The sequence below is a fragment of the Xyrauchen texanus genome, chromosome 30 (assembly GCF_025860055.1).
Source record: "Xyrauchen texanus isolate HMW12.3.18 chromosome 30, RBS_HiC_50CHRs, whole genome shotgun sequence".
NCBI classification, from domain to species: domain Eukaryota; kingdom Metazoa; phylum Chordata; class Actinopteri; order Cypriniformes; family Catostomidae; genus Xyrauchen; species Xyrauchen texanus.
Window position 1 is genome coordinate 25693397 of NC_068305.1, and position 10523 is coordinate 25703919.

The window sequence follows — 10523 nt, forward strand, 5'->3', positions numbered from 1 at the left end:
GTTGTACTGGTTTATACAAATATAACATATATATATATATATATATATATATATATATATATATATATATATATATATATATATATATATATTAACGTGTATTTAATTTATTTTATTTTTAATTATCATTTATTATTTATTTTTTTAATATAATTTTAATGTAAAATTGTGTAAAAATGTCGAGAACGAGTAGAGAAGTGTTAGATTCTCGCTTTAATAAGTGCTGCACAATGATCATTTAAACTTTATATATACCGATTTATTTATGTGAACTGGGAAGCTGACTCTCACATCTTCTTATTGCAGACTTGTAACATCGGTAACACAATTTTACTGTATGCCAATTTACTGTCAAAAATGTGGCATGTTACTTGATTATTAGTTTAATAATCAAGTAAAATAATCAAAGGTAAAATACGGGCAGACTATCCAGGTCTGGAAAGCAGGTGTGTTGAAGGGCTAGTGTTGTGCCATTACAGATAAACAAACGGAGCGGATTTGACTCGGAGTCAGATTTATGATCGTTAAGATGCAGTCATTTTATAATATATTTTTTAATTATTTTAAATAAAAAAGGCTTCTAAAATGTGTAGTAGTGCAGTGGTCGAGGAAATAAATGCAGTCCGAAAATATCAACCGGAAGGAGTCGATTCTAACGTTCTGAATCAATTCTCGATTTCCAACGCCTCAGAATTGAGGAATCGATTCCCAGCCTTAGATTCACAAACGGGCGGCATGTTTTCGGCGCTGAAGTACGCACTCATAATTTCTGCAAGAAACACTCTCGCAAAAATGCACTACAGTTCGGGTGTCATGCTTCGCCTTTCGCCCAGTTCCAAATGTTCTTTTGAAAACCCGGTGCACGTGACCGTGAGTGGTTTAAATCCACAACAACACGTTGAATTGCGTTCTAAAATGACGGACGACAAAGGAGTCGTTTTCAAGGCTTCGGCCATTTACAGGGCAGACGACAGTGGACAAGTTGACCTCAACTGTCATTCCTCCCTTGGTGGCAGTTATACTGGTATTGAACCAGCAGGCTTGTTCTGGGCATTGAAAGCCGAAGCCCTAAGCAGCAAGTTTGTAAAAAAGGATGTGACTCGACCTTCTTTCGTTGACATTGAAGTTTTGAGCAATGATAAAGTTATCGCCAAAGTGACAAACGAGAGACATTGCATGGCTGACGGCGTCCGGAGAGTTCCTGTAGCCGAAGGAAGAATCAGAGGAACTCTTTTTCTTCCTCCTGGTCAGTTAATTATTTTGGTAGTATTAACAATTGTCTTGATCTACAGATTGTTTAGTACTTGTGTTAATACGAATGTTTTGTGACTTTTAGAACAGCCAGTTCAGTATTATTCAGCAGGCTATGCTGTTCACAGAGTTTGAAGTGCAGACTGACTCTTGGTTGGATGAGAGTGTATTTTAAACAAATAACTGAAATGAACGCGGCCGGCTGTTGTTGGTCATATTCTGCTTAGGAACGCCTCTTTGTGGTGAAACTGGGAAGTGAAGTCTCAAACTGTTGGTCACAAATTCATACTCCGCCCAAAGGCCAGATTCATTCAGTTAAGCATGTCAAAGCCCAAATGTTTTTTTTTTTTTTTTTTTTCATGTTCAACGTCTGTTTTTATTTTTTTTTATTTATTTATTTTTTTTTAAATGTTTATTACAAACTCTCGTGGAGACAACAACAACAAAAACAGGCAAGGCATCAACACAATGCAGATTGACAATGAAAAAATAAATAAATAAAAATAAATAAACAAAAATAAGGCATTGTTCTCAAATAAATAATGTGTTACAGGATCAAAAACATTTCAGCAGCATAACAAATAGCTTCTACAGTTTGTTTAGAATGTTTTACAAGGTTCAAGGAGGATAAAAACATACAAAATTCATTTTTAAAACAGTTTACATTTGGCAATTGTTTTTTCCATTTATTTTTGTGAATGTGGTATTTACCCATAATGATGATAAGGTTAATCAAAAGTGAAAGGTCCCTCGTCATTTTAGATTTATAAATAAGAATATCTTCAATTGTAAATTGTTCAAGTTCACTAATTTTATTATTTAACCAGCTATGAACATCTTGCCAGAACTTCCTACTAACTGAGCAAAGGAAGAATAAATGTTCTGTTAGTTCTGGGTTTTCATGACAAAAGTCGCAAGGGTCAACTTCAAAACCAAATCTACCCCTCAGTGTCTCCGCAGATGGATAGTAGTTGTTAAGAATTTTAAATTGCATTTATTTTACTTTGGGTGCAATTGGCCATTTTATAAATTTTCAATGTTTTTCTATAATTGTTGGATTATCTAATATTTTAAGTTTTATCTTCCTGTGATAATCATGATATATATAACCTTTGAAAGCTTTATTTAAATATTTGTTGTCACATTTTTTGTCCGTAATGTTTAACTCTCCTATTGTTAAGTTTGGAAGCTTGATTTGGACATTAGAAAAACTAATTGTGTTTTTTATCAGCTGTATCAGATTCACTGGGATAGATTTACAGATTTTCCTATATTCTTTAAGAGAACATTGCATATTATTACATTTATTTTTTAAATCTTGTAACTGTAAGATTTCACCGTTTATATCTAAAATGTCATGAACAAAGATAATGCCTTGGTCAAACCAAAGCTGGTTGAACAAAGATCTTTTGTTTGATACAATTACTCTATTATTCCACAAGGTGGCACAGTGAGGGGTAAAGTTATGGGTAAATATCATCTTCCAATGATGCAAAACCTGTTTGTGAAACTCAGATAATTTAAAAGGTATTTTAGAAATTTCAAAGTCACATTTCAAAAGAAAATTTAACCCGCCGAACATCTTGAAAATACTTTTTGGAATGTGAAACAATATTGAATCCGGCTTCAATAGAAACTCTTTCAACCACTTTATTTGAAATGTTCCTAACATTGCCTCAAAATCCACTGTTTTGATACCCCCCTATTACACTCTTTAACCAGCTGAGATTTTTTTTAACATAGTAGGTCTTATTTCTCCAAATAAATGTATATATAATGGAGTTAATTTTCCTCACGTTTTTTGGAGCAATGTAAAGAGATTGACATGGATAAATCAGTTTGGATATACCCTCAGCCTTGGACAATAAGTTACGCCCGAAAATGGAAAGATCTCTACTAAGCCAATGGTTTAAGGATACTTGTATTTGATCAATTTTTTCTTTCATATTAATTTCCTCTCTTTGTTTTTCATCTTTAACCATCTTAACTCCAAGATATTTAACTGCTTTTTTAACAGGGATTGACATTATTTCTGTATCTATACAGTCAAATAACGCAAGTAGTTCACACTTTTTCATATTTAAACGAAGACCTGAAGCTTTGGAGAAAGTTGAAATTATTTGCAATGCATTGCTAACCATAGATTTATCCCTAAGGAAGAAGACGGTGTCGTCTGCAAACTGACTGAGGCGGAATTCGTAATCAAAAAAATATATACCCTGAAAATTTAGATGGTTTAATATCAGATATGCTAGTAGCTGTGTACATAGAATGAACAACTTGGGACTAATTGGACATCCTTGTCTTATTCCGCAAGTTATATTTATTCTAGGTGTTAGTCCTGGGTTTAAGGAGACATAACTGTAAATATCAGTATAGAACGTTTTGATCACTGAACAAAATTTTTTGTCAAAACCAAAATTTTCTAAAGTAGAAAACAAAAAATCGTGCTCTATAGAATCGAAAGCTTTGAAATAGTCTATAAATAAAATCAGGCTTTCGGATTCCAGAATAGACCGATAGTCCATCATGTCCAATATTAATCTCACATTATTATGTATACTTCTACCTTTTATAAACGCAGACTGAGTTTCATCTACTATTTTATCAATTACTGTTTTCAATCTCTCTGCATATATTAACGCTAATAACTTAGAATCGTTGCAGAGCAACGTAATAGGCCTCCAGTTGTCTAAATTTGTTATATCTTTTTTTGACTTTGGTAGTAGAGTTATTATACCAGTTTTCATTGTTGGAGTAAGACATCCTTCTTGTATACATTCGATAAATGCATTCAATAACAATTCTTTGATATCTTCCCAAAAAAACTTTAAAAATTCCGAGGTCAACCCATCAGTTCCAGGTGACTTCCCATTTTTCATTTTTTCAGGGCATTTTCTATTTCTTGCAGATTTATTTTGCCTTCTAACCTTTTTTTTGTCATTCTCCCCAATCCTTTTGATATTGCTCTTAATCAGAGTAAAAAAGGATTCACAGTCCTCTTTTTGGAAATTTGAGCTATACAAGTCAGAGAAAAAGAGTTGAACTTCCTCCTGTATTTGGCTAGGGTCTTCTATGACTGTGTCATTTTTTGTTAATTTGCAGATTCTTTTTTTAGACTGCCTAGACTTTTCTAAGCCATAGAAATATGTTGTGTTCTTCTCACCTTCTTCGATCCATCTAGCCCTGGATCGTACAAAGGCTCCACTTGCTTTTTCTAAATAAATTTCATCAAGCTGTTTTTGAAGGGAGTTCAACTCAGTTAGTTCTTCCTCCGAAGCATTAGTTTTACCACAGAGTACGTTAATCCTTTTCAGTATTTCTTTGTGTTTTAGTTTACTTGTTCTTGACATGCAAAGCCCAAATGTAGTGGTCTTAATGCTGCTGACATCATATTTTCAGGTACAGGACCGTTTCCTGGGATTTTGGATACATATGTATTTAAAGGAGGTCCTTTTGAGTTGAGAGCAGCTCTGCTGGCAAAGAAAGGGTTTGCGGTGCTTGCCTTGGCTTTCCAAGGTTACCAAGACCTACCCCAAAAAGTGGAAAAGTTTGACCTTGAGTACTTTGAAGAGGGAATAACATTCCTAAGGCAACAGCCTGAGGTTAGTATATACAACCCTACATGATTTTTCTTATAATATTTGTGTAATATTATTGTAAAGCTAATTAAAATAGGAATTTTGAATAGTGACACAAAACAGGGCAGGGTCTCCCACAAATTAATTTATAATGTCTCTTTCTTTTTAATTAAAGGTCAAAGGTCAAAAAATTGGCCTACTGTCTATATCAAAGAGTGGAGATCTCTCTTTGTCAATGGCATCCTTTCTGCCTGGTATATCGGCTATTGTTTTGATCAATGGATGCAATGCCAATACTTTGGTCCCTCTTCAGTACAAAGACATCTGCCTTCCACCCCTTTTGTTCAATCTCAAGAGAGCAAAAATGACACCATTAGGCTTTTTAGATGTTGGGGATGTTATGCATGACCCTATGTCCAAAGAAGGCCTTCCTAGTGTCATTCCTATTGAACGTGCTACTTGTAGCTTTATGTTTATAATGTCAGAAGCTGACAGGAATTGGCGAAGTGCCTATTATGCCACACTAGCATGCAACAGACTCCAAGAACATGGCAAAAATAACTACGAGCTGGTGAGGTATGAAAAGGCGGGTCACTTTATTGAGGTGCCCTATATGCCTTTTTGTCCAGCTGCTTTCCATGCTGCAGTAGGACAAGTGGTTTTCTTTGGCGGGGAGCCCAAGGCCCACGCAGAGGCACAGTTGGATGCGTGGGCGAAGATTCAGATTTTCTTCAAAAAACACTTAGTTGGTGCTGATCACAACTGCACATCTATGCTTTGAAAACGGGGCACATACATTACATACACTCAAAAAAATTTGCTTTCACTATTGTCAGTTTTACTCAATCCTCCCATGTTCATATTACTCAAAGAATTAATGTTACCAAGGGAACTTAATTAACTTGTTCAATTTAAGTTTATACTTAATCAAATTGCATTGGGACAGCATGAATGCTCTCTGTTTGGTGAGCTGAAACATGGCAGAGGTTTTCTAGTGTTTGTTGCAGGCTGTGTTTGGGACTTGACAGGCAGAGTACATGTTAAAATTATGTGTTATTTTTATGTCTTTGTGTCACAAAGATGAATGTAAAGTGGTGATTTGTTAGTATTTAATGATGTTATGATGAGATTTAGAAGCATTACTATTAATTTGTAGTTTTGTGTACTGTAAATTTGTTTTTAATGCTAATTCTAAGCAGTTATTGTTTTTTGTATTATTTATGTGTGTATATATATCAATGTTGGTGGATGGTATACTGATCAACATACATGACTATGTAAGGCTGACATCAAGAGGTCGTAAAAGTCAAATAACTCTGCGAGAACCAACGTCATGAAACTCTCACACAGATGAACATCTCCACCCAAGATAACACTCCTTACTTGCTAAGGACCATACACCGCAAATCCCATTTTGACCTCTATCTCACCTAAGGGCAATTTAGAATGACATCCTTTTCTGTAATATAAGAGGTTTTCTGTTCATACATGTTTGATATCATACAAGAGGTTGCAGTGCGACTGGTAAGGTGGTCTCATTCCCTTTTCAGAAAAACCAAATCTCCATTAAGATTTTAGAACTTAACAGAATCATGCACTATATTAGAGACATGTCCCTCCCAAATCTCCCACAGGGACCACATGCTGTATGCAGATTAGGTATATTCTTTGTAAGCATCAAAGGACCTAATCAATCACAAATTTCAAAGGTTTTTGCCAAATGCTGTATAATTCTGTAGGTCTGTCCCATCCCTGCTTGTATGTTAATGAAGTATGTCCCCAGGACTTCCAAACCTAACCACTGCCAAAATCCCCTTTGTCCATGGTTTGGGTATTTAAGGAAAGGTGACACATTACTAAGGGCTCTCTGTAATCAGACGATCCCAAACAGTTTACTGTTTGTAATTTATTTCAGGTCATAGCAATTCGAATTTCTTACGTTTTGATCAAATGTCTAACTTTGACTTATCACTGTCTAATTGGAATTGATGAATTGATTATGTTACCTGATCAATAAATTGTCAACATTTGATTTTATTCTGACTGAATCTGACATTGTGTTTCCCAAACAGATTAAACGATTCGTATGTTACCGCAAGTCTGCGTCAGATTAGTGACGACTAATATTTGGCATCGATTCAAGTGTACTTGGTTTGCAAAGACAAAAAGGGAATTTCCGTTTAGAACAGCAAACGCTGCTTGACCAATCTAAATTTGGGTGTCTAACCTCTGTTTTAATTTGATGTTTCTCCAGATGTGTACGTGGGAAACCACGCATGGCCAATCCAAAGCTATTATAAGGGAAGTTATGTTGGTCAACTTACGAGTTGGTAATAGTGGCCGTGACCTCTACTGAAGAAAACGTTAAGTTACATTCAAGTGTATGCAATTCCATGGGGCTATACTGAAGTATCTTTGATTGTGTGAACTTGAACGTGACCGATCTCAGGTATATAGCAATTACCTCTGTTTGATGATCCAATACTGGCCGCTTGTGATCGTGAGACCCGCGGTGTAGAGAAACACGCGAGGAAAAAAAGCGACATAGTTTCTTAATCTAAACGGGTAAAGTATAATTAAAGAGTTAAAGGAATAATCAAACATTCGCTCACTTTTAATGATACTCAGATATCATTAAAAACCTTTTTCATTTATGGAGTCAGATGAATAAACGAGGTAATACATAAGAGAAAATGTATTTCATTTAATCTTGTTGTGTTGCGTACAGGAATAGGCACGCGCAGGGACCTTCACCCGTATTATTGGAGACCGTCATTGGACCGATAAACGGGCTTACAACTATAGGAATTTTCCATGCTATAAAACTAGAAAAAAATTACCTTCTGACTGGACTTGATGTGAAATCATCTCACATGATGAATAGACCTGAATGCTGTTGATATTTTTTTCCCCTGATTTATAAACTTGTTTCTTTTTATGATGAAAATGTATGTGATTCTCTCTTTGTGAACCCTCAGAGGTACTTGTTGCAGATCTTGTGGAGAGTATTTTGGCAAAGACACACTCCAGAGGGCCATTTCATTTAACCTGTACTACTTAAAGGAGGCTCTTAAATGTTCGTGTTGATTAAAAAAAAGTTATTTATACAGGAACTGTTACAATAGATTTTGTGCATGCCATTCCCATGAATTGATGAGTGAATTCAGACGTGAATCTCAGAATGAGCAGGCCCACATAGAATAAGAAATGTGGATTATTCATTGGTACTGCAACTAGGCCTGTCAAAACGACTGATATGGTTAGTTTCTAATCTTTTTTTTTTTCTCAGCAGACCATCACCAAATTTAATTGGCTGTTTAGTTTAGAGAGGTTTCCCCTGTTGCATATATTCCATGCCTCTTTAACATTACATCAAAACATTACCAATCTCATCCAAGGTGTCATATTGTATGATACTTAATAATAAAAACATTTGCCAACCAATATAAATCTGTACAGCTTTGCACTTGCAGGAATGGAACTTGTATCTACAAAGCATGGAATGTTCTCAAACCCCAATGACTGATGTGGAAGGCAGTATGAGCTTTGAAACAGAAAAATCTAATTATAGTAATGAACAGATGAGGGTTGGTTACAAGCTCTTTCAATTCTCTCACTATTTTTTACTTGGACAAAAGCATTTTTTAAGCACTACAGAGCTCTCTTGCTGATTCATAAACTCTGTTCCCTTATTAGACACAGTATTTACATGTTTAAAAATAGTCTCTGGGCAATGCTCTTCCCTTGTCAGAATTTATTAGCGTGTTGAAAGTCCTGTTGTGTCTGGATAGCAGATGTTTAGCTATAGTGCCGAGAATAATATTGCAGTCTCCTTCAAAGCACCATCATTGTTAGTGTAAATAAAGAAATCAGGTTTGATTCAGATTTACATGTAATTAGGAGAAGAAATTAGGGTCTTAGCATATGTGTGAAGAATGTAAAGTATCACAGTTATGTGCCATATAATTGGAATTGAGTTTGCAACTAAGATAGATTAGCTATGATCTTATATAAACTGCTAAAATGCTTACTGAATTGCAAAAATGCTAACTACAATTGCAGATGCCCCTGTCATTGTTTTGGTTCATTGTACTGTACTGTGACTTAACATCAGTTTGTTGCTCAACTGTTTTCAGTCTATACATGTATGGGTAAAATTTTGTTCAATATTAATTCAAATTAATGACTTTAAATAGTACATGGCCTTATATGGGTCATGACATGAGGAAGGGCATTTTCCTTGATCTTTTCACATGTTAAGAGTTCATACTATAAAAATAGACACCAATCAGCCACAACATTATAACCACCTGCCAAATATTGTGTAGGTCCCCCTCGTGCCGACAAAACAGCACCAACCCGCATCTCAGAATAGCATTCTGAGATGCTATTTTTCTCACCACAATTATACAGAGTGGTTATCTGAGTTACTGTAAACTTTGTCAGTTCGAACCAGTCTGGCCATTCTCTGTTGACCTCTCTCATCAACAAGGCATTTCCATCCGCCGAACTACCGCTCACTGAATGTTTTTTTGTTTTTGGCACCATTCTGAGTAAATTCTAGAGACTGTTGTGCATGAAAATCCCAGGAGATCAGCAGTTAGAGAAATAATTAAACCAGCCCATCTGACACCAACAATCATTCATGCGATTATCTAATTGGCCAATCGTGTGGCAGCAGTGCTATACATAAAATCATACAGATACAGTAAGAAGCTTCAGTTAATTCACATCAACCATCAGAATGGGGAACATTTTTGATCTCTGTGATTTGGAGAGTGGCATGATTGTTGGTGCCAGACGGCCTGGTTTGAGTATTTCTGTAACTGCTGATCTCCTGGGATTTTCACGCACAACAGTCTCTACACAATATTAGGCAGGTGGTTTTAATGTTGAGGCTAGTTGATGTATTGTAAATTTCATAAAACTCTCCTCACTGTAAAAAGACCATTTGTTGATGCCAAGCTGCCAAACGACTCATTCTTCACTTCCTCCAAATTTTTGTCACACTGTGGTTGACATTTGCGTCTGACTACCTCCACAACAACACATCTACTATTTTACCCTATGGCCCCACTCGGTTGCTGTGAGCTGGCAAGGAGAGAGCAGGTCAGTGAAGAGCAGAGAGCAAATCATAACTGGTGTTTACTGTCATGTCTTAAAGTAGAAGCAGCACCAAAACCTAGTGTTGGTTTTGGTGTGAAATGAGTGTGAAAAATGATCATGTTATCAGGACCATCCTTAGGTGCTTCGGGGGACCCCCTAGCGATTGCATACTGGACATCTTTCTGATACAAGGAAAGGTTTAAGTGATTTGTTTGTTTGAGGTTTAAGCGTTAAACAACACACCTGTAGCAGTATAAAGGAATCAAAACCTTGCATTTGTTTTGTGTTCACCATTATTTTAGCTGTACATTTCATGCAGCCTTTAGAAATTCCTCATGGGTTGCCTAAATATTTCCTCTAGCCACAAAGAATACTGGCCTTCTTAGTTAGAAACAGGGAAACAAAAGCAGAACATAAACAAATGGAATGAACGTCTGTGCAACGTTTTGTTACGAGGATTCTGTTAATAACTGAACAGACGAGCCTTTATTCGCGTAAAGTCGTACAACCCAAAGCGCGTGTTTACAACAGCTCGCCAAATACAGGCTCAATCCAAATCTCTCGTCCAAATTATCACGGTCCCAT

The 10523-nt window shown here is 35.9% G+C and overlaps 1 protein-coding gene across 1 annotated transcript; it reads left to right on the forward strand.

Moving 5' to 3' along the window:
* Window positions 1–733: 733 nt before the first annotated feature.
* Window positions 734–8210, forward strand: LOC127623568 (acyl-coenzyme A thioesterase 1-like). The gene is made up of 3 exons (XM_052097957.1): window positions 734–1246; window positions 4654–4856; window positions 5008–8210. Exons 1-3 carry the CDS (start codon window positions 736–738, stop codon window positions 5611–5613), a joined length of 1320 nt encoding a protein of 439 aa, XP_051953917.1. The 5' UTR covers window positions 734–735; the 3' UTR covers window positions 5614–8210.
* The last annotated feature ends 2313 nt before the right edge of the window (window positions 8211–10523 follow it).

Bases quoted from the DNA above. Each gene is read 5' to 3' on its own strand.
- LOC127623568 (XM_052097957.1), top strand. From the start codon at position 736: ATGTTTTCGGCGCTGAAGTACGCACTCATAATTTCTGCAAGAAACACT. The intron at 1,247-4,653 runs GTCAGTTAATTA...TCATATTTTCAG, and splicing joins AACTCTTTTTCTTCCTCCTG to GTACAGGACCGTTTCCTGGG. The intron at 4,857-5,007 runs GTTAGTATATAC...TTTTAATTAAAG, and splicing joins TCCTAAGGCAACAGCCTGAG to GTCAAAGGTCAAAAAATTGG.